The sequence below is a fragment of the Ahaetulla prasina genome, chromosome 1 (assembly GCF_028640845.1).
Source record: "Ahaetulla prasina isolate Xishuangbanna chromosome 1, ASM2864084v1, whole genome shotgun sequence".
Taxonomy (NCBI): domain Eukaryota; kingdom Metazoa; phylum Chordata; class Lepidosauria; order Squamata; family Colubridae; genus Ahaetulla; species Ahaetulla prasina.
The window spans coordinates 339,346,339-339,371,741 of record NC_080539.1 but is presented as its reverse complement, the minus strand read 5'-3'; the positions used below and the strand labels follow the sequence as shown (position 1 = coordinate 339,371,741).

The 25,403-nt window shown below is 42.2% G+C and overlaps 1 protein-coding gene across 1 annotated transcript in view; it reads right to left on the bottom strand.

The window, feature by feature from the left end:
- AMN (amnion associated transmembrane protein) overlaps window positions 1–25,403 on the bottom strand; it is a 102,456-nt gene that overhangs the window by 13,705 nt on the left and 63,348 nt on the right. The window contains exons 5-10 of the mRNA XM_058162667.1: window positions 19,365–19,597; window positions 17,952–18,089; window positions 16,606–16,714; window positions 5,146–5,228; window positions 3,524–3,710; window positions 1,725–1,899 (exon numbers count right to left, since the gene is read on the bottom strand). Of these exons, the coding sequence (XP_058018650.1) occupies window positions 1,725–1,899; window positions 3,524–3,710; window positions 5,146–5,228; window positions 16,606–16,714; window positions 17,952–18,089; window positions 19,365–19,597 (925 nt within the window). The remainder of the gene's footprint in view (window positions 1–1,724; window positions 1,900–3,523; window positions 3,711–5,145; window positions 5,229–16,605; window positions 16,715–17,951; window positions 18,090–19,364; window positions 19,598–25,403) is intronic.

Sequence of the window (25,403 nt, the reverse complement as noted above, 5' to 3'; positions counted from 1 at the left end):
CAAGGCATTATAAAGTGGCACTAACACTTCACATGATCTTGATTTTATCCCTCTGTTTATGCAGCCCAGAACTGTGTTGGCTTTTTTAGCAGCTGCTGCACACTGCTGGCTCATATCTAAATGGTTGTCCACTAGGACTACAAGATCCCTCTCACAGTTACTACTATTGAGCAAGGTACCACATATATGGTACCTGTGCATTTTGGTTTTTTTGCCTAAATGTAGAACCTTACTTTTTTCACTGTTGAATTTCATTTTGTTAGATAGCGCTCAATGTTCAAGTCTGTCAAGATCCTTCTGTAACTTGAGCCTATCTTCTGGAGTGTTGGCTATTCCTGCCAGCTTGGTGTCATCTGCAAATTTGATGAGTTCCCCATCTATCCCCTTGTCCAAGTCATTGATGAAGATGTTGAAAAGTACTGGGCCTAAAACTGAGCCTTGGGGTACTCCACTGCATATTTCCCTCCATGTGGATGTAGTTCCATTGAGGACTACACGTTGAGTGCAGTTGGTCAGCCAGTTACGAATCCATCTGGTGGTGGTGCTGTCTAACCCACATTTTTCTACTTTATCTAGTAGTAGGTTATGGTCTACTTTATCAAATGCTTTACTGAAGTCCAAGTAAATTATATCGACAGCATTCCTCTGGTTTACTAATTTTGTCACTTTGTCCACTTTGTCTTTGAATAGAGACAAAGACACTTTGTCTTTGAATAGAGGTGAAGTATAGCATCATTAAATACTTTCATGGACCAACTATCTTATGTCATCTTTTTTGAGGTGGATGGTATCATACTAAGTAAAATTGAGAAACACTACTTTGATGTAGCTGGAGAACTCCAGGCAACACTTGCAAGGAATTTTGCTTCAGGAGATGATAAACCCAGAGTGAAACCTAAGAGTGAGAGTTCCAGTCTTCACCACTTATTTGTGGTGTGCCATAGGACTCAGGACTCTCTCCATTCTGTTTTAACACTTACATGAAGTTGCAAAGTGAGATCTTCTGACACCATGGGATGAGGTATCATTAGTACATCAATGATACTCAACTTTAAATCTCCATCCCAGATGCAGTGCATCTATTAATGCTATTTCCCAATGCCTGGAAGCTGTGGGGAGTCTGGACAGAGGGACAACATGCTTCAACTGAACCCTGACAAGATTGAGTGACTGTGGGTACAATTCCATTAGCTAAGAAATTACAGGTGATGAAGCCCAAGAAAAGAGCCTTTTTTGCTATGGATCCTGCCCTTTGGCACATCATTCTCTTAGAAGTGAGATCCATCCCCATCCTCTTGGCCATTGATAAGGGTCTAAAACCTTGGGTGTGCCAACTGGCTTGGGGTGTCCCATTCTAGAGGTGGCTAGTAGTTTAATAAGATAAAATCCCACCTTACACACTCATTCTTTATTTAACTTCTGGTTAATGCTAACTTTCAATTTTAAGACTTGATATTATAATGTTTCTATTGTAATTGTGTATATTGCTTTTATGATATTATATAACCCATCCAGATTTGCTTGATGGTGAGATGGGTGGCCTACACATTTAATAAACAAACAAATAAACAAATAAAATGTTAATGGATAGTATTCAGGTCTGGTTTTCTCTAATAATCATGTTCTGTATTCAGGATTTTTAAACATAGGAAAATGATTACACATATTTATTCACACCATACTTACCCAAGAAAATATACTACTGCATGTCATGTATCTATTACCTTAATGCATCATTTTTATAAAGAAGAAGAATAATTCCCAGAAAAAACAGGACAAGGAGAATTCCTATGACAATCCCAGTGATCGTAGGGCCAAGATGGTTCCTGATTCCTTGAGCACTCCAGTTGCTACCAGTGGCTACTTGTAGGTTGGCTGTCACAATGCCAAAGAATTTTCCTGGAAAATAATCAAATGTTACATATTATAATGGCAGGAAGTAGTCCATTTTCTGTTAGGTAGGACATAGCTCTTCTTCCAACATGCTTCTCCAGCTGATTTCCTCATTGCGGAAAGCATTGTGGCCACCAGCAAGTAACAATTATTCCCAAAAAGAGCAAACAAAAGCAGAAACCAACATCTTCATCTTTCTCTGTTTCCATTTTTACTGCTGCAATGCACTTTTTCCAGATTTGGAAAGAAGAAACACTGTGGGTTTGTTAACAATCCCATGTTTATTCAGAAATAAAATCAGTTGTATCCAATAGTTTTGGAACATATATAAGTCTATATAGCGTATAAAATACAGGATTATAAAAGCCAATGAATATACTATAAGATAACCACTTATAAATTAAAACAGTAGAAATAATACTGCGGTATACATAGTGAGACCTTTTCGAAGATGTTAGGAGAGTTTCAGGAAGGAACAACTGTGGTAGAGTATACAGCTGGCAGGAAAAGGGACTCAAATTCAAACTGTGGCATCTGCTGCTGGATAGATTAGGTAACAAATAATAGAACAGACCTTGATCTGGGACTTTGAAAACTTCCTTTCATTCCGATCAAACAATATTGGACTAAAGGCAAAAAAAGAAGAAGTCTGATTTGGAATAAAGCAGTCCTTTAGGACAGGGGTCCCCAACCCCCAGTCCATGGACTGCTACCAATCTGTAGCATGTTGGTAATTCAGGTGCAAGGGGTGGCTGAGAGCAGGAAGCTCCATTTGCGCAAGTGGTGTGAACATACACAAACCATCCCCTCCCACCACCCCCACTGTCAGTCCTTAGAGCTATAAAGGTTGGGCACTTTTGATATAGGAGATACATACACACTGTTATTGCTACTGTCATTATCGGTTATGGTGATAATCATAAGTATTATATGTCACTATTCTAATCGTTGCACATATCAAAATGATGCATATTTCATTTTTAAAAGATACAGCATTACAGCAAGGACTGTAATTATACTACAAAATGCTACAACAAAATAAAAGCATCTTCACACACATACAGAGAAACACTTGTTTAAAGCATGTTACCAAAGCAGCTAAATTATTCCTAGCAGTACATTAATGAAAGCCTGGCAGGGCAAACAGAAATAATATTTAGTGAATCTTCCAGTGTCTTAATGCTTTATTAATGGCTTCTAGCACATTTAGCTCTGCGCATCCAGAGCCAGGGAATTTCTCCTCCTCCTCCTCCTCCTCCTCCTCCTCCTCCTCCTCCTCCTCCTCCTCCTTCCTCTGCCCTCCCCTCTATATATATATATATATATATACTTGACTCATATGCTTGTCACAAAGCAGACAATGAGGAAGCTGTTGGATGAGACACTTTATCTAGACATTAATGCCTATTCTAACAACCAGTGGTTCTTTATGGTTTTGGACAGATAATTTTTCTATGTCTGATAATACGATCCTTTAATTTTCGTTGCAAAGACATTTGGCATGCAAAATCATTCTCCCATGTCCTTTTACTCGAGGAAGATGCTTGTACAGGCAAAGCACACTGCTTTCTCCCTGGAGCTGGACCTCTAGAATAAGCACATACTACAGCAATATAATTGAAAGAGTTACCATGGTCTGCTATATCCTTCAGGATGTCATTAGCCAGCTGTTCAGCATGAGTGCCAGCATAGTGTCCCGTTTTATTGTCAATTAGCACAATCTGGATGATTGAGTCTAAGCCACGTGGCACAATTCTCAAGGGAGTCTGCAATTTTTTCATCTTGGATATGGCCATTTGAACACCTTTATTCCTGGGCTTTGCAGAAGAAAAAGAGAAAGAAATATGTCTATTTAAGCAAATCCAACGTGTTAAGCAACATTTCTAAGAAATATTAAGAAATATTTAATTTTAGGTTAGTCAGGACAATGACCAATTAACTGTCTTTTTTCGACTAGAACATTCATTTGAACATTCATTCAAATCTTTTCCTAACAGTAAGCATTGGAATGTGTTTATCCAATGGTCCAGCTCTAATTTTCTGATTTAATATTATTTTTACTGGCATCCCAACTACCTTTACACTTATTGCCCACCAGATACTCCCTGGTTGTTTTGGAAAGCTGTTTCATTAAAAATAAAATTAAACTAAAACTGGAATAGCCTGATCAAAAGTACAGTAATCTCCCTAGTCTCTTTATTTATTAATTTCCTCCCACCCACTCTGGGCATCCACAAAGAATGGCCAAAGACATGCATAAGAGATATGTGGCTAGAGCTACTCTCTTGTCGGGCTACGCTAGTTTCCCATCTCTCTGTAGGAGTTTTGAAAGAAAAGTTAATCAACTGATAGATTAACCTTTTTGCCTGATTCTGCCTAACATAAAGAGCTATGTAACCCATGCAAAAATCTGGTCAGCAATGATGGTTAAGTAGTTACATTTTAATGCAATTTGATAAATAGTCCAGGTTTGGATGGAAACCTAAATTTCACAATAATCTCATTTAGCATTTTAGCAGATACTTTGGCATGGATACCACAGTTATCATCTAAGTCACATCCTTCTTGGCTATAATAAATGTGTTAAGAGTTATATCTAAATAAGCTATTCAGAATGATAAAGGTATAACTGTTGTGCCAGCAGCACACTGACAAGATGATTTCGTTCTAGGGCAACAGTTTAATGATCTATATACATTTCACTTTTGGGTGAAACAAAAATGATAAAAGACTGTATTTTTCTTGCTTTCTCTCCTTAAAAAAAAAAAGTGACCAGAGGAAAAACGCACAAATACATGGTTCTCCAAAACCTTTTGTGCTCTTCTTTTTCAGAAGACAATACAGATAATTATGGAAGGGCCATAACTCAGTGGCAGAGCACATACCTGCCTGCTAAAAGTTTCAGGTTCAGTCTTGGGCAGCTTCCATTAAAAGAGACAGTGGAGCAAAGAGCTGCTAGTCCATCCACCTGAGTCCCTGAATGGATGTTGTCTGCTTCATTTGTCTGTCCCCTAAAACTTCCCTTTCCAGGGGTGTCCACAGTAAAAAAAGTCAAGATAGCAGCCCCAATGGGGTAACTAAAGCTCTGCCTATTTTTTAAGTGCAGTCAATTGCACCACCATGGTCACCATCTTGGCTTTTTTGATCATGGGCTGTTCTGTCTCAATAACTGTTCTGTAATGATAAATATTCCAGACTAGTTGATTGTCTTCATGATCACTTCCATCATGTACAAGCTTAGAATGAACATACCAGATTCAGAAAAGTATGGAATATTCTGTCTCGATAAAGTTCAATGTCAAAGTCAGCAGCGTATGTTAAGGTAATGATGACCCCTGGAGTTAAAATATAGAATAAGACAATATAAAATATTCTACAATTGATGATGGTCAGTCTGTAACTGTACCACTCTATAGTGTACTAGTGAAGCCATACTTGTAACACTGTATCTGGTTCTGCAGTGCTGAGACCCTAGAAGAAATGCACAAAGGAGCAACAAATGATAAAATGTCTGGAGATTAAGATGTAGAATAGAATAGAATAGAATAGAATAGAATTTTATTGGCCAAGTGTGATTGGACACACAAGGAATTTGTCTTGGTGCATATGCTCTCAGTGTACATAAAAGAAAAGATACGTTCATCAAGGTACAACATTTACAACACAATTGATGATCAATATATCAATATAAATCATAAGGATTGCCAGCAACAAGTTATAGTCATACAGTCATAAGTGGAAAGAGATTGGTGATGGGAACTATGAAACGATTAATAGTAGTACAGATTCAGTAAATAGTCTGACAGTGTTGAGGGAATTATTTGTTTAACAGAGTGATGGCCTTCGGGAAAAAACTATTTTTGTGTCTAGTTGTTCTGGTGTGCAGTGCTCTATAGCGTCGTTTTGAGGGTAGGAGTTGAAACAGTTTATGTCCAGGATGCGAGGGATCTGCAAATATTTTCACGGCTCTCTTCTTGATTCGTGCAGTATACAGGTCCTCAATGGAAGGCAAGTTGGTAGCAATTATTTTTTGTACTGTACAATGAATGGTTAAGGAAATTAGGTTTGTCTAGTCTAATGAAGAGAAGGATTAGGGGTGACAGGATAGCTTGAGGGGCATTCACACAGATGAAGGGCTTGACTTCTTCTCCAAAGCACGTGGGGCCAAACAAGAAACAATGGGTGGAAACTTGTTAAAGAGAGCTCAACCTGGAGATAGGAAGACAGTAAAAGCTATTACTGTATTTTTCGGACTATAAGATGCTGCGGACTATGACACAATCAGCTTTTGGGGAAGAAAACAAGGGGATAAAATCGGCCTCTGCCTCCCAGCAATTTACCTCCTTGCAGCAAACAGCAAACAGCTTGGTTAGCTTCAGCACAGCCTGATTTAGCATGAGCAGTTGATTGGCAGTTGGATCGGCCTCCCAGAATACTGCCGATCAGCTGCTCCAAGCTGCGAGGATCGCCACTGCCCATCAACACCTCCGCGTACCCCATTTTCTGCCTCCGCACATCCCGTTCCAGGTGGCAGGGATAGGCTGATCCAGGCCGATCCAACTGCTAATCAGCTGCTCATGCTAAATCAGGCTGTGCTGAAGCTGACCAGGCTGTTTGTTGTTTGCTGCAAGAAGGCAAATTGCTGGGAGGCAGAGGCCGAAGAGGGTGGGCAAGGCTTCAGCAACATTTGCTGTATAAGACATTTCCATCTATTTTTTTTTATTTGCATTTATATCCCGCCCTTCTCCGAAGACTCAGGGCGGCTTACACTATGTTAGCAATAGTCTTCATCCATTTGTATATTATATACAAAATCAACTTATTGCCCCCAACAATCTGGGTCCTCATTTTACCTACCTTATAAAGGATGGAAGGCTGAGTCAACCTTGGGCCTGGTGGGACTTGAACCTGCAGTAATTGCAAGCAGCTGTGTTAATAACAGACTGTCTTAGAAGTCTGAGCCACCAGAGGCTCAGGGGGAGGGGGAGTGCATTTTATAATCCGAAAAATACGGTAATCAGTGGAATAGCTTGCTTCCTGAAATTGTGGGAGTTGTAAGATGCCAGATGCTATCATTGGAGGTTTTTTTTTTAAAAAAAGACTGGACATTTATTTGTCTGGGGTGGTATAAGGACTCCTGCCTTGGGCAGAGGGTTGGAATAAAAGACCTCCCAGGTCTCTTCCAGCTCTATGATTCTATGAATAGATTCATTTCAACTATGTATGTCTATACAACATGTGCCTGGGCGGCATTGAGTAAAGGGGAATAATCTTGGACAGTGTATAAAATATATAATGTTAGTCTTGGCATATTCGGGTCTTTTCCTGTTTAAGGTTGAGAGTATCTTGGCAACATTTCGACAAGGTCTCACTCATCATCTTCAGGCTGGTGCTTTCGGCTTTGTGCTTGTGCGAGCACAAGCACGAAGCCGAAAGCACCAGCCTGAAGATGATGAGTGAGACCTCATCGAAACGTCGCAAGATACTCTCAACCTTACATGGGAAAAGACCCGAATATGCCAAGACCTACATAGCTATACCCGTGAAAACTTACGAAAACATATATAATGTTAATGTATATAAATAACATACTTCCTTTAGTTCTTTATATTTTTTATAAAAACTTGTGCTGCTGCTGGGGCCACATGTGACCTTGGGACTGTGAGTGAGACATGCCTTGTCTACACTCAGTCGTTCATCTGCCTCACATCTATTCCTCCATGAAAATATGAAGTGAAACTGTGAGGAATCATGCTTGGTTTTTCTTATGCCAATTAATTCTGCAAGTACAAGCTTGGTAGTGAAACCTGCCCTTTGGAATGTTCTTCTCCACTGCTGTTGAGATGTCTCTTAAATTGTTCAGACCTATAAGTATGATTCATCTTTTCATCCAGATCTTCCCTGGTGAAGATTTAAGATTTAAATAAATTTAAATCTACCTCAGGTAGAAGATTTTCACTGCCATAAAAATACACATTTTAATTTGTTCTCGTTACTATGATAATTTTCTCTCAAGGAGCACTTGTAAGATGCCAGATAAATGTGACAAATTAATCTGATTGTGTTGGGTGTTCTGAATCTTTTGCGGTGCAGGAAAAGGGTTTTAGGCTGTTTCCCAAGAATATTCGAAATTGTCTGCCAATATTAAATGGATTAGTCCATTTAACTCAGTTTCATATATGAGACAATAATGAGGGCAGTGATAGAATCATTTTTGTTTACTGGATTTTAGACTCATTATATATGCTGTTGTATGAAGCTCTATTAATACCATGGAACATTTGTTCCTTTTATGGCGTCTCTTTTTTCTCACATCCTCAGGTCACAATAAACCACTTTAAGATCATTACTAATTCTAACTAATGTTCATCGCTACATTTCTTCTAATGTGGTAGTTTCTCTTGAAATGAGGTGCTGCTGTTCCTTAACTAAGCTTCTGGAATTCACTGTTTTTTTCTTCCTTCCCCAACTTTCTTCTCAACTCCCTTTTTTTCTATTTTTCCTTTTAAATATATGCATACCATTTTATCTTTTCTTTTGGTTTTTTATAATAAATTGGACCACAAATGGACTTAATCCAAGCAATCTCTCTCAAGGCTTAATATAAGTTATCATGGCTTTATACTTATTTATTTATTTATTTATTATTCGAATTTATATACCGCCCTATCTCCCAAAGGACTCAGGGCGGTTCACAGGCATATAAAACATCAATATCAATATACAAATTAAAATAATCCTTAAAAAACTTATTCTAACGCCCGAATTATTAAAAATAGAGATATAAATATTAAATATAAATATTAAAATCAATTTAAAACCCCTCTAAATTTAAAAATCTAAGCCAGTCCTGCACAGATGAATAAATGTGTCTTGAGCTCGCGACGGAAGGTTCAAGGTCAGGAAGTTGACGGAGTCCTGGGGAGTTCGCTCCAGAGGGTGGGAGCCCCACAGAGAAGGCCCTTCCTGGGCGTCGCCAACGACACTGCCTAGCTGACGGCACCCTGAGGAGTCCCTCTGTGAGAGCGCACGGGTCGGTGAGAGGTATCTGGTCGCAGTAGGCGGTCCCAGATAACCCGGCCCTATGCCATGGAGCGCTTTAAAGGTGGTCACCAAAACCTTGAAGCGCACCCGAAGGCCACAGGTAGCCAGTGCAGCCTGCGCAGGATGGGTGTTATCACGGGAGCCACGAGGGCTCCCTCTATCACCCGCGCAGCCGCATTCTGAACTAACTGCAGCCTCCGGATGCCCTTCAAGGAGCCCCATGTAGAGGCGTTGCAGTAATCCAGGCGAGACGTCACAGGGCGTGAGTGACCGTGCAAAGGGCCTCCCGGTCCAGAAAGGCGCAACTGGCGCACCAGGCGAACCTGGTAGAACGCTCTCCTGGAGGCGGCCGTCAAATGATCTTCTAGAGACAGCCGCTCATCCAGGAGGACGCTAAGTTGCGCACCCTCTCCATCGGGGCCAATGACTCGCCACCGATGGTCAGCCGCGGATTTAGCTGACTGTGCGGGATGCGGCATCCACAGCCACTCTGTCTTGGAGGATTGAGCTTGAGCCTGTTTCTCCCCATCCAGACCCGTCGGCCTCCAGGCACCGGGACAGCACTTGATAACCGTTGGGGTGGTCCGGTGTGGAAAAGTACAGCTGGGTGTCATCCGCATACAGCTGGTACCTCACACGAACCCACTGATGATCTCACCCAGCGGCTTCATGTAGATGTTGAACAGAAGGCGAGAGGATCGATCCTGCGGCACCCCACAAGTGAGGCGCCTCGGGGCCGACCTCTGCCCCCTGTCAACACCGACTGCGACCGGTCGGAGAGATAGGAGGAGAACCACCGATAAACGGTGCCTCCCACTCCCAATCCTCCAACCGGCGCAGCAGGATACCATGGTCGATGGTATCGAAAGCCGCTGAGAGGTCTAATAGGACCAGGGCAGAGGAACAACCCCTATCCCTGGCCCTCCAGAGATCATCCACCAACGCGACCAAAGCCGTCTCCGTGCTGTAACCGGGCGGAAACCGGACTGGAGCAGGTCTAGATAGACAGTTTCATCCAGGTGTAAGGAAACTGATATGCCACCATACTCTCAACAACCTTCGCCGAGCGGGTTGGAGACCGACGATAATTACCTAAAACAGCGGGTCCAGGAAGGCTTCTTGAGGAGGGCCTCACCACCGCCTCTTTCAAGGCGGCGGAAGACACCTCCACCAAAGAAGCTCGTAATCGCCTGGAGCCAGCCTCGTCACCTCCTGCGTGGCCAGCACCAACCAGGAGGGCACGGGTCCAGTAAACATGTGGTGGCATTCAGCCTCCCCAACAACCTGTCCATGTCCTCGGAGCAACAGGGTCAAACTCATCCCATAAAATGTCACCAAGACCACCCTCAGCCGTCTCACCCGTATCACGCAATCTTGGTCCAAACCATCCCGAAGCTGAGCGATTTTATCGTATAGATAACGTTAAACTCCTCAGCACGTCCCTGCAGCGGGTCATCCGCTCCCCTGGTGTAGGAGGGAGCGGGTCACCCAAACAGGGCGGCTGGGCGGTTATCTGCCGATGCAATGAGGGAGGCGTAGCTACGCCTCGCTTCCTCAATGCCACTAGGTAAGTCCTAGTATAGGACTTCACTAGTGTCGATCAGCTTCTGAGCGGCTGAACCTCCAGGAACTCTCTAGGCGTCTTCTCCGGCGCTTCATCCTCTCAGCTCCTCGGAGAACCAAGGAGCCGGTTGGGACCTGCGCCGGGTCAGAGGCCGCAAAGGCACGACACGGTCTAAGGCCCCCGCCGCGGCCCGTTCCCAGGCCGCAACAAGTTCCTCAACCGAGCCGTGAGCCAGACCCTCAGGAAATGGCCCAAGCTCCGTCCGGAACCCATCCGGGTCCATCAGGCGCCTGGGACGGAACCAACGTATCGGCTCCGTCTCCCTGCGGTGGTGAATGGCGGTCAGAAAGTCCAGGCGAAGGAGAGTGATCTGACCATGACAAAGGTTCAATGACTATTTCCTTTAAGTCCAGATCTCTCAACCACTGACCAGAGACAAAAATCAGGTCCAGAGTGCCACCCCCAATGTGAGTAGGGCCATCAACTACTTGGGTCAGGTCCAAGGCCGTCATGGAAGCCATGAACTCCCGAGCTGCCGTCGATGACGAGCCGGAAGATGGCAAGTTAAAGTCCCCCATGACTAAAAGTCTGGGGGTCTCAACTGCCACCCCAGCCAGCACCTCCAGGAGCTCGGGCAGGGCGGCTGTCACGCAGCAAGGAGCCAGGTGCGTGACCAGCAAGCCCATCTGACACCTATGACCCCACCTCACAAGAGGATTCACACCCGGCAAACTGAGGTACAGTGGTCTCCCTCGGCTCTAGACTCTCTTTAATAACAACCGCCACCCCACCACCCCTACCCTGGGCCTCGGCTGATGGAATGCACGGAAACCCGGTGGGCACATCTCGACCAGGGGCACGCCCCCTTCAGTGCCCAACCAGGTCTCCGTAACGCCTATAATATCCGCGGCACCCCCCTGAATCTGATCATGTATTAGGGGGGCCTTATTGGCCACGGACCGTGCGGTGCATAACATCAGGCGAAGGCCCAGGCTCTGAGGGTCTTGACCATCCGGGACGGGAGAAGGAGGGGATCGGGCGCGATCGCCTGCAGACATCGAGCGCGCCCCCAAAACGATGCGGTCCCCCTTCCGCCATATCTGCCCCTCCCACTTACCGTGCAAATGGAACCACCTCACCAAAAGGAACGTAATCCCCCTATAACCTCCGAACCCATTACTAAACCGCCACGAGCGCAAGGACTGGCTCCCCACCCGGCGGGCTACTCCCAATACCCGCCCTAACCCTCCCACCCCTCCCGACGGGTTCTCTCCCCTACCCGTCGAATCCTCCCCTCCCAACCCTTAAAATCCCCATTAAAACTCCCTTAAAAATTTCTTAAAACAACTAATTAAAAGCCCTAAGCCTCCTATTTTAGCATGCCACCTCTCGGGCTCCAAAGCCCGTCCTCAAGGTGGGCCTCGATAGTATGGAGGGCCAAACCCGCGAGAGAGGGGCGTCTCGCAGGGCAAGAAGGTCAGCCGCCGTAAACGTTCGCATCACCAAGAAAGTCCGGCAGGAGGCCCATCCTGGGCCGGTCAAGATGGTAACAGATGATACAGTGACCACAACCGGTCTGTCAGTCAGTCCTGATGGGAAGCAGTCAATAGTGATCCTCGTGGGGTAGAAAACAAAACCACTCATTCAGTCAGTTCGCCACCCACCTATAAATAGTCAGGGGTGGACTAAGGAAGAAGGAGAGGGGGGGGCGGACCGATGGTAGAGATGTTAAACAGGCCGTCCGCCACCTTGAAGCGCCGAGGTAGGCCGCCGCCACCGGCCACCTCCGCCCGGCCGTCGTCACCAAAGCGTCCCATCGCCGCCGCATGAGGCCACCGACATCCCCCCCCAACTAGGAAGGGACGCCAGTCACTCCACCGACGCCAGCGCCAGACGAAAAAGCCAGGCCGCCACCGCCGCCAGAAAACCAACAAAGGCCGACGGGGGCCCGGTAGGCCCTCCAGATCTCCACTGGGCACAACTCCTCCTCCGGGGCTCCGGGGCTCCTCCCCTCGCCCCTGAAGTCGCCCGTCATCCATCTTCCTCCACGACTGAAGCCTCCTCCATCAGGGCGGGGGATCTAAGGGGGCCCAAGATGTCAAAGGCCCCCGCCGCCGCCGCCGTCGCCGCCGCCGCCAGAATGCCAAAAAGGGCCGGCGGCAGCCAGGCAAGCCGCAGGCCGCCCAGCAAGCCGCCCGGCTAGCTGCCAGGGCCGCCACTGCTTCCTCCCACGGGCGGGGTCCAAGGGGGCCTGGACATCAGAGACCCCCCGTCGCCGTCGCTGCCGCCGCCGCCGCCAGACCGCCGAAAAAGGCCGGCGGCAAGCCGCGCTGCCGCCGCCGCCGCCAGACCGCCGAAAAAAGGCCGGCGGCAAGCCGCGGCCGCCCGGCAAGCCGGCAAGCCGCCCGGCCAGCCGCCATGACCACCGCTGCAGCAGGACGCTCCGGGGCTCCTCCCAACGCCCCCCGGAGTCGTCCTGCGCCAAGTCACCCCTCCTCCGGGTGACTGGATACTCCTCCATCAGGTCCGGGGGCCCAAGATGTCACCAAGGCCCCCCCAGAACCGGACAGGGCCCGAAAAGGCCCACTGCCGCTCCCCCGATCAGCAGGGCGGCGCCATCTTGGACATGCTCAGTAAGTAGCTTACATAGCGTTTTGTAAATAATAGTATTACTTTTATCTCTTTTTTTTTAGTTATCTATCCTAGCCATTTATAGTATTTAGATTATGTGTTGAAAAGATTCTTTTGCTTTCAAATAGCTGTATTCTGTAATTTTATATTAATGATTTTAACTTTATCTTATTTTATTCTATCAATATGACTTTTGATGTTTATTTCTATGTTATTGTAATTGTTATGTTATTAGTTTTATGCCTGTATATGACCAAAATAAAATTAATTGATTGATATTTCTTCCATCTACCATTATTTATTCAAAATTCAAAATTCTGTAAAAGCAAAACCATTGTTTAAAATAACACAATCAAATAAAGCAGATTTAGTGAAAATGAGTCCATAGAGTACAAAACATGGCCTTTTTAAAAACAGTTTGGCAGAGTATAATGGAGATCCAAGATACAACAGTCCTGTCTTTAAGCATGAGGCATTAAAATGGCATACCAATGAGTTTCATTTATACTTTTGGATTTTTACTGGTTTAATGAGGAGTGTTCTCAGCATGCAGAAGAAGTGAGCAAAGGCTTTCCAGAAAATGTGGTATTAAATGCTATAAAAACTTGTCTAAACAATACATTGTGACTCCCTAAAGCAGGGGCATCAAACTTGATTTCATTGAGGGCTGCATCAAGATTGTGTTTGACCTTAGGGGCCCAGGGTGGGCGTGGCCAGGGTGGGTGTGGCCAGTTTGACATCACTTGTGTCAGGGGCACCTGTGGTGGCCCGAGCACTCTGCCAGTGAAAACAGGCTCCTGAGCTCCATTTTCGGCTGCGACGGCCTCCTGCAACCCTCTGCCAGAAAAAAATTACAAAATGCACAATGCAGAAAAATGCACGCGACCCTCCCAAGCTCCGTTTTTTGCTGGCAGGGGCACCATGGGCCTGTCCTTCATTATTTCCAGGGCAGCCCCCATGGGCCAGATCTAAGCCCCCCCGTGGGCCAGATCCAGCCCCCCGGGCCTTGAATTTGACACCCCTGCCCCTGTACAGGAAAATTCTATATTTGGTATCTGGCAAATCACACGTGAATGAAATACAAAAGTAAAGTAAACTCAATCATCAACCTGTTTGACAGATATTTCATTTTAAATTGCACTTAAATATTGGTTTGGTTGGTATTGTCCTTAGGTATTGCTGTTTCAGATTTGCATTTATATCCTACTGCTTCTCTGAAACATCAAGGTAGCTTATATGGGTATCTTAATTTTATCTTCTTCAACATCTCTGCCTGATAAGCTGAACCTATTAGTGATTTATAAGGAGATCCAGTTTTCTGATCCATATTCTGGACTCAGAACTGATGGGTTCTGGTTAAGTAGACTTGAATTAGGGATTGATTAAAGAGCAAAGCTTCCATGGTCTATTGGAAAGATTCTGAATGTTTTTTGTAGGTAATTGCACACATTTGACTATGTCTTCATTTTGTTTGGGCAGAGCCATGTGAGGCAGTAGTGGTTTTCACTTATCTTCACTGGGAACTGGGAGCGCTTGCGCGCAGCGCTTCTGCACATGTACAGAGCCTCTGTGATGATGTCCTGGTGGGTGGGCGGAGCCTCCTTCCACTGCCACTGGTTTGCCCAAACTAGGGAAAACCAGTAGAAACCCACCATTGGTGTGAGGTGAGTTAGAGTAACATCTACTGGTAGCAAAATTATTGGAGAATCTTTTGAATTTGTAAAACCAAAGGAAATGGATAAAGTGGATTATAGTATGAGTACTGCTGCCTGGGGTTGGATTTATGCTCCACCTAGCATCTATAGCGTGCATGGCTAAATTGGGAGGTGAGGAATATCTCTCTGAGGGAAAGTGAACCTATTCTTTACCTATTCAAAAAAGATCTCTCAGTCAGCTTCCATCCTGTCTCCAATCTTCTTTTTTTAAGAAAGGTTATTGAGAGGATCTTGGTTAAGGATTCTAGAAGATGATTAATTCTTTTTTAGATGAAATACTGGTCTGGTCATGGGATAGACACAGAATTTGTTATTCTGGTGAAATGACTTTTTTTTTCAGAACTGGAAGGGGAAATGTATCCTTCCTTCCCTATTAGACCTTTCAGCAGTTTCTGATATGCTTAACCATATTATCCTTCTGAACTATGTTTGAGGGCTGGGGACAATAGGACATTGTTCTTTATTGGTTCTGCTCTTAAATGGGTGGACAATCAAGTCCAAGTCCACATGGCTTCGTCTTGTCTCCTATGATCTTTAATAATTGACAAGTTGTGACCCAGTGGGTGATCCTTTCAGAGATTTCTTTACCAAAAGTCCTCAGTGCCTACAATGACAGAACTTCACTGGAAAAGTTGGGATACGTTCAGAGATGCATCTGTCTCGAAAACAGCCCATGTTAAGTTTATAGCAAGTTGAACATCAGCACAGGAAATGTTTTATGGTATTTTATATTATGTAATAAATTGTTTTATGATAATTTTGTGTCATAAAATGTTATATAAACTTTTTCAATTTTCAATGCCACAAGAGTCATGAATCCTGAATTTTGGACACATTGTGTAAGTTAGCCCAATAGAGATATTTTGCTTCAAAAAGTGTTGCCCTATGAGGCACCATTTTGCCTAATTAGTTGTGAGAATTAGTTATGGAATTAGAGTTTACTGTGTGTGTGTGTGTGTGTGTAGGTAGATAGATAGATAGATGATAGATGATAGATAGTTAATAGGATAACAGAAGTGTGATTTCAGTGGCACTGACTTTTCAGCACTTCACAATCTACTCACCACAAGGAACAGTGGGGTGTACATAATTAAGGTTTTACTTTGTGTCATTTTTTTTTTATGTATCACTCTATCTGCTCTTTGAGATTGAGATCTCAGATCATTTCCTTCTGCTTATGCTGCAAGGCCTGCACACACAGAGCACTCGGTCTTGGCTCTCCTTTTTAAGGAACTACAGTAGAACCTCTGATCACGATCATAATTTGTTCCATAACTTTGGTCATAACCCAATTTGGTTGTGACCCAAACCTAATTTTGGAAATTTGGCGCTTAGAAAAAAAATGGCGCAAAAGGGGAAATCGGTTGGGGGAAAAATGTGAATTTTTTTGGTCGAAACCCGATTTGATTATGGTCAGAAGAGTTCATGACTAGAGGTTTCTACTGTAGTTAGCTTCGCCTATCTAATCCCCATCATGTTGTTCCTTAAATATATTTCTTTTCTGGTACAATTATAAAGCTTACTTCATTAATCATTATCTAGGTTAAATTCCTATTCTCAGAAACTTTATACACGTATACAATCTTTTTTGTCCCCATGCAAAGTTCTACCATGAGAACCAATGAGGTGAGTGGCCAAAGTGAGAGAATAGGGTGATCATCAGCCCATGTCTTATGTACAGGGGATTAGAGGAATTTGCTCTTCTGTCATAATGACAGAACATAAAGTCACAATACAGTTGCAACAATAATCACTCACCACATATTTCACAGCAGTGACCGGTAGGCTTTATTGCATCTTTGCACGTAACCATTGGACATTGATTCCTGGAATTCTGGAGCAAGGCAGCACAGATTCTCTCATGGGTCTTTAATTAAAAAAAATATTAATTGAAAAGAAACTATGAAATTGACTTCTGATGATTCCAACATAGCCTATCAAGAGGTTCTATAAGAAAAACTGTTACTACATTGTCATTATCAACCCATTTGTAAAGGATGAAAACTAGATTTTGGGACCAAGTTAATTTCTCTCCCTCCTTCATCCCTTTCAGAGATGGAACCACACACAGAAACTATAGGAAACCAGATAAATGTTGGTGTCAGCTGCCATCTCACACTTATGGTTCGCAACCATTCAGCATCAGCTGCCATGAACTCTAGGGGGGCTGGATGGGAGAGGGGAGATGCTTCCAGGGAAATTTCACTGTATTTCTCTGAGACAGGCTTCAAGGACAATCAGCTGGGAACGGAAAGGCAACTGCATACCAAACCTAGGCCTGAAGTGACCGTTCTTGAAATGTCTTGTTTGAATTAGATTGGACATTGATGGGAGGCAACTAAAGGAGGAAAAAATTAGACTTGGGGATTTTGACACATGATTTTTCAGTTCTGGCTATGCATTACTGTAATTCACTTGACTTTTAGTAAATCATACCTTTCTTGATAAATGGAGTTAAGGATCATTCTTACTTAGAGTTTCAAGCTGAGGCAGGTCTGACAGATGGGCATAATCCATAACAGAGATCAATACTTTGAAGCAGAAGTATTGCAATGCATTATTGTTATTTTAGTAGGTTCTAAAATATTTTCCCCATATACACACATTGTTGGCACATTGTTGTTTCTACAGGAAGGCCTAAAGAGGAATATCTGATTAAAGATTCATGTTTTAGGCAATTATGCTTCCCTAGTTGGGAATTCCACTGCCCAGTTTCCTTTCTTAGTCTAAAGGATCAACAATCCTTTCTGCCTGAATGGATGTTTATGACTCAGTCAATCCACTGAATTAGTTCAGTAATGTATCATCATGCACACAAGGTTTCTAATAGTTCACTTCATTTCCTTCAATTCTTTCATTAGTAGTAGCCTCTTAATAGCAGAAACTAAACTAGAGAGAGCCTATCTGTAGCTCTAATGTTGCCCATGGCTTCATTTCAAAAGCCCTCTGTCAGAGATAACAAAAATTCGCTATTTCTTTGGAGGGAAGAAAATGAAAAGTACTTTAGCTTTCACTAACCTGCAATGATATATCTTCTGGGGGTGTGACCTGGGCAGAAAGCAAAGTTCCCCACCCTGATATCAAGTTTGAACACAAAGACTTACTGCTGAGTTTCCACATTCACAGCCAGATTTGTCTGGACATCTGGTATGTGATAACCGGAGTGTGCCTTGCCCATGAAACTGAAGTTTTGCAGAAGAGCTCTGCATGTATTCTGCCAGGCTACTGTCATTGGTGAAGTTCTAATTCCAATTCAGGAAAGAAAGGACAACACAAAATCAGCAAATCATTTCCTTCTAGAGCAAATCACCATCAAAGTAGTTTAATTAAACCTATGCCCTCCCCCTCCCCTCAAAATATTAACTGCATTGCAACCAAGGACGAATGTTTTGGAGAGAGGGAGTGAATGCAGCAAGTAGGACGGGCAATCATACATATGTCATACGTATGAGAGCTGTGATTTGGTTTTCCTAAATTGTGTTTGCATTATACCAGAATTTGTGTACCATTGGTGTCAATATTATAGGAATTCAGTTTGCTAGGTTTCACTGATCTTACCATTTGTGTTTGGTATGGATTCCAGAAATCTCCCTCCCTGCCTCCCTGCCTTCCCCCCATCTCTCTCCCTCTCTCTCTCACTCATTCTCTCTCTCTCTCTCTCTCTCTCTCTCACACACACACACACACACACACACCTAGGAAATACACAGTGTTGTGTTACTCTAGACAGACAATTGACTGCTATTAAAGTAGCTTGGTGCCCTCTTGATGTATAGGAAATCAATTCCATAATAGCCATCCAGCACAACTGTACAATGATGGAAGGTATAAAATTGGGAAGATTATATTAATGCTTCAGACTGGAAGTAACTTTCCATGTTTTCTGTCACCATTGAACGGCTTAAGGTGGCCTGGTAGGAAACAGCAGCTTTTTCAATAAAAACTGGAAAACACACGTGAGCAGTGCATTTGCAACCTCATCATCCATTCTTACATTTAGGAAATAGTGAATGACATGTCCTGGCAATGAGCCAAGCATAAAGTGCAGATCTGCCCTGCATAAATACATCTTTTACTACTACTTCTTAAATGATTTCTTTTGCTCCTGTAAACATTTTAGCAATTTTATAACGGATGCGGTGATCTTTCTTCCTAAGCCTGCTCACTGGGCCAATATCTTTATATTTATATTTTACAATATAAATTCTGAATGCTTTGCAGGGCTACGTGCCGATTCTTTAGATATGATAGCACTTCTTCTTTTTTTAATTGCACACATACATATGCACTGTGTTTTTCTTATCTGGAATGAATGCTCTTGTTCTAAGGGAATGTGTATGTGTTGAATTGACTGAGTTAATAAAGTGGGGATAAATATTTGAAAGTAATTCAGTTTATTTTCCATGGCAATTCAACATAAATTTTGAAAAAGTTGCTATTACTAGTTGAGAGGTTTTCTGGAGAAAAACAAAAAGGAGACACAGTGTAAGTTGATGAAATCGCAGCTTCTATTTTACCTGGCCCATGATTGAAATGCTCTTAATCTGTATCGTTGGCTTAGAGGTGATGTTTACTTGGAAGGAGGTTTCAGGCTGAAAAATAACATCATCGTACTGGCATGGAACCCGTTCTTCATCAACAAGGAAAATGTACTTGCCCAGATCTAAGTTTTCCAAAGAGGCTGCAGCATGCCATAATGTAGGATCATACCATTCATAATTGTCTGTGCTTTTAAATGTGATTTCTGAAGCTAATAATGAAAATGACAGAAAGTAAGAGCCAAGTCCATTTGCCTTCGCTGGTTTTTTAAAATTGCTCAAAAATCTGCAGAACGAACTCTGAGTTTATTTTTTTAAAGTCTAAGAACATGTAGAATATGCTGTCCAATCTACATGGCAATTTGATTCATAGGATTTGTCTTCATAATGAAGAATAATTGAAAGTAATCTAGGAATCAGTCTAGTGATATTGGCACTAGGTGTCCCAGTATTAGATTTCAAATGCCAAAGTTTATTGTTAACCTGAACTTCTAATAATATTAAGGGGCGTGCATAAGAGCACAAGCATGCCTACCATTCCTGTCCTATTGTTTTCTTTCGTTATATCCAATTAATATAACTATTACATACTCATACTTATATATATGCTTATATATTGTATAGTTATTACATGCTTATGCTTATAGATGGAGCCCCTTGTGGCTCCCGCATAACACCCATCCTGCGCAGGCTGCACTGGCTACCTGTGGCCTTCCGGGTGCGCTTCAAGGTTTTGGTGACCACCTTTAAAGCGCTCCATGGCATAGGGCCGGGTTATCTACGGGACCGCCTACTGCGACCAGATACCTCTCACCGACCCGTGCGCTCTCACAGAGAGGGACTCCTCAGGGTGCCGTCAGCTAGGCAGTGTCGTCTGGCGACGCCCAGGGGAAGGGCCTTCTCTGTGGGGGCTCCCGCCCTCTGGAACGAACTCCCCCCAGGACTTCGTCAACTTCCAGATCTTCGAACCTTCCGTCGCGAGCTCAAGACTCATTTATTCATCTGTGCAGGACTGGCTTAGATTTTTAAATTTAGCGGGGTTTTAAATTGATTTTAATATTTATATTTCTATTTTTAATAATTGGTATTATTAATTATTGGCATTAGAATAAGTCTTTTAATGATTATTTTAATTTGTATATTGATGTTTTTATATGCCTGTAAACCGCCCTGAGTCCTTTGGGAGATAGGGCGGTATATAAGTTTAAATAATAAATAAATAAAAATATATACTGTGTGACAAATAAATAAATAATAAATAAATAAAATAATATGGTTCTGTCCTGTGAAATTTTATACTTTTCAGATATGTCAATTATACAATTTTTAACAACGTAGCCATTGGCCATGGCAGCTTTGAATTCTGGGAGTTGAGAGAGCAATAGATCTGGATGTCACCTTGATGAGAAGACTTGTTATAAATTGTAACATATAGCACATTTTATCTAATGCGTTCCAAAATTTCTACTGGCTTTTTCCTTCCCATAGAAATCTGACATTATATTTATTATTATTTAGCCTAATACCATGTTTCCCCCAAAATAAGACCCTGTCTTATATTTTTTTGAGTACTGAAATAACTGCTTGGCCTTATTGCCATGTGCTCAAAAACCCAGTTGGGCTTATTATCAGGAGATGTCTTATTTTGGGGGAAACAGGGTAATAAAATTGAGGAAAAATCCAATTTATCTAATCTCTCTGAATTTGCCCTACTTTTATTTTATTTTATTTATTTATTTTATTCAATTTTTATACCGCCCTTCTCCCGAAGGACTCAGGGCGGTGTACAGCCAAATAAAAATCACAGTATCAATATTAAAAGAAATTAAAACAACATATTATAAAGTGGCCAAATTTAAAACGAATTAAAATATTAAAATATAAATAACCCAATAAAATTTTAACCCAATAAAATTTTAGGCCAGTCCCGCTTGAATAAATAAGTGTGTTTTCAGCTCACGGCGAAAGGTCCGAAGATCAGGCACTTGACGTAAACCAGGGGGAAGCTCATTCCAGAGTGTGGGAGCCCCCACAGAGAAGGCCCTGCCCCTGGGGGCCGCCAGCCGACATTGTTTGGTGGACGGCACCCTGAGAAGGCCCTCTCTGTGAGGTTTTCTGGAGAAAAACAAAAAGGAGACACAGTGTAAGTTGATGAAATCGCAGCTTCTATTTTACCTGGCCCAAGATTGAAATGCTCTTAATCTGTATCGTTGGCTTAGAGGTGATGTTTACTTGGAAGGAGGTTTCAGGCTGAAAAATAACATCATCGTACTGGCATGGAACCCGTTCTTCATCAACAAGGAAAATGTACTTGCCCAGATCTAAGTTTTCCAAAGAGGCTGCAGCATGCCATAATGTAGGATCATACCATTCATAATTGTCTGTGCTTTTAAATGTGATTTCTGAAGCTAATAATGAAAATGACAGAAAGTAAGAGCCAAGTCCATTTGCCTTCGCTGGTTTTTTAAAATTGCTCATAAATCTGCAGAACGAACTCTGAGTTTATTATTTTAAAGTCTAAGAACATGTAGAATATGCTGTCCAATCTACATGGCTATTTGATTCATAGGATTTGTCTTCATAATGAAGAATAATTGAAAGTAATCTAGGAATCAGTCTAGTGATATTGGCACTAGGTGTCCCAGTATTAGATTTCAAATGCCAAAGTTTATTGTTAACCTGAACTTCTAATAATATTAAGGGGCATGCATAAGAGCACAAGCATGCCTACCATTCCTGTCCTATTGTTTTCTTTCGTTATATCCAATTAATATAGCTATTACATACTCATACTTATATATATGCTTATATATTGTATAGTTATTACATGCTTATGCTTATAGATGGAGCCCCTTGTGGCTGATAACACCCATCCTGCGCAGGCTGCACTGGCTACCTGTGGCCTTCCGGTGCGCTTCAACGTTTTGGTGACCACCTTTAAAGCGCCCCATGGCATAGGGCCGGGTTATCTACGGGACCGCCTACTGCGACCAGATACCTCTCACCGACCCGTGCGCTCTCACAGAGAGGGACTCCTCAGGGTGCCGTCAGCTAGGCAGTGTCGTCTGGCGCCCAGGGAAGGGCCTTCTCTGTGGGGCTCCCGCCTCTGGAACGAACTCCCCAGGACTTCGTCAACTTCCAGATCTTGAACCTTCCGTCATGAGCTCAAGACTCATTTATTCATCTGTGCAGGACTGGCTTAGATTTTAAATTTAGCGGGTTTTAAAATTGATTTTAATATTTATATTTCTATTTTTAATAATTGGTATTATTAATTATTGGCATTAGAATAAGTCTTTTAATGATTATTTTAATTTGTATATTGATGTTTTTATATGCCTGTAAACCGCCCTGAGTCCTTTGGGAGATAGGGCGGTATATAAGTTTAAATAATAAATAAATAAAAATATATACTGTGTGACAAATAAATAAATAATAAATAAATAAAATAATATGGTTCTGTCCTGTGAAATTTTATACTTTTCAGATATGTCAATTATACAATTTTTAACAACGTAGCCATTGGCCATGGCAGCTTTGAATTCTGGGAGTTGAGAGAGCAATAGATCTGGATGTCACCTTGATGAGAAGACTTGTTATAAATTGTAACATATAGCACATTTTATCTAATGCGTTCCAAAATTTCTACTGGCTTTTTCCTTCCCATAGAAATCTGACATTATATTTATTATTATTTAGCCTAATACCATGTTTCCCCCAAAATAAGACCCTGTCTTATATTTTTTTGAGTACTGAAATAACTGCTTGGCCTTATTGCCATGTGCTCAAAAACCCAGTTGGGCTTATTATCAGGAGATGTCTTATTTTGGGGGAAACAGGGTAATAAAATTGAGGAAAAATCCAATTTATCTAATCTCTCTGAATTTGCCCTACTTTTATTTTATTTTATTTATTTATTTTATTCAATTTTTATACCGCCCTTCTCCCGAAGGACTCAGGGCGGTGTACAGCCAAATAAAAATCACAGTATCAATATTAAAAGAAATTAAAACAACATATTATAAAGTGGCCAAATTTAAAACGAATTAAAATATTAAAATATAAATAACCCAATAAAATTTTAACCCAATAAAATTTTAGGCCAGTCCCGCTTGAATAAATAAGTGTGTTTTCAGCTCACGGCGAAAGGTCCGAAGATCAGGCACTTGACGTAAACCAGGGGGAAGCTCATTCCAGAGTGTGGGAGCTCCCACAGAGAAGGCCCTGTCCCTGGGGGCCGCCAGCCGACATTGTTTGGTGGACGGCACCCTGAGAAGGCCCTCTCTGTGAGAGCGTACGGGTCGGTGGGAGGCAAACGGTAACAGCAGGCGGTCCCGTAAGTTAATCTGTAAGTTAATTTTCATGAACAGGTATCCGATAGATATGCAACTGGATTTATTAGAGTTTGTGTTTTATCTGTAGTGAAAACCTTATTTTTTCAGAATGAATGTATTTGTAATTGTTCAGTTACTGCGTAACAGGAATCATTGCTGAGGCTATCTGAGAAGCAGCAGCAATCTGGCAAAATCCCTCATGCCTGGCCATTACTTCTTCTTCCTTTCTGCTACCATTTGCCACTGCTAAATTAGTAAGAAGTAAAATAAGCAGGAGAAACACCCAAACTCTCTTTGACTTTCCTGGGCCAACTTATGATGTGTAAGGCAAGAGGAATGAGGATTCTGAGAAAATTGTCTTTACCAAAAATTGAACCTCTCCATGTTATGCAGAACTAACATTTTTGTTGCGACGTGTAGGTTCTATCATAAGGATGGACAGAGGCAGTAGTGTCCATAGGTGTGTGTGTGTGTGTGTGTGTGTGTGTGTGTGTGTGTGTGTGCGTGCATGTGCATAAATCAACAAGATGTTGGGCATGTCATCATTCTAAAGGGGAACGGCTCTATCATCTTCCCAATTTTGGCTACCCTGGCAGATACCACTGGACAGGGATATGATTTTTAATTTCTTTTATTTTTACAAATCTGTTTGGATAGTTTGCCAACCAAAAACAGCCAATGTGCTTATTTATTTATCATTATTATTTTTTATCATACAAATATTATCACTATCATATTTATATCTGATAGCGATCATATTTACGGTATATATGATAGATATCTAAATATATATCATGTTTACATCTAACATAAAACCTCCCAATATAATCACTTGTTTATATATAAAACAAATTGAAAAAATAAATACAATGGAAGATAGGGGTGGAAGAATGGGTTGTGATAAGGCTACCATTCTTGCCCAACCTGCCTTCAAACACTTTATGAAAAGCGTATTTCCCAGCATTTTGGCTTTCTTGGCGATTGCTCACGCTTTGTGGGTGGAGAATATCCAACCTGGATTCCAGATTGGTAAAAGTTGAACTATAGCTTTGAACAGGATTCAGGTGTTGGATTACTGCATTAATTTTTCTTAGAGCAAGCAACCCCTGCTGGTGACAAAAGATTAGCGTCATCATACTGTAGTATGGCAATATTTGGTTTATTGTCTCAGACAGTTTAATAGAACACTACCTAGAACTTGACTGGAGCTGCTGGAGAGAATTTCCCATAAACATGATATGTGAATAAGCCTGTGGGAAGCTAGAATGACAGTAAGCATGACAATTTTATTAGTAATGTATTAACTATTTTTTCCACAGCCATCACTTTTTTTACAAACATGCCAACTATAACTGAGTATCATCATTCCTCTGCTAGGGAATTATAGTGCATGAGGGCTATTATATACAGTACATTACTGAAATTCATATTTAATTCATTAACAACTTTCTATTTAATATTTATGAAGCTGTCGTGCATCTATGCATAAACCAGTATACTCACAAGAACCCAAAATCCTTGCTATGGCACTTAATATTCCCAAACTGTATGGGACATGCAATTTTCTTTTACAGTTAAAGCTTCCACATCCTCTTCCTTCAGAGGAATATCAACTACAGTATATAGATTGCAGGCAATTGACTTCCCCATTTACTCAACACAAGGGACTATTTCTCTGTGATAT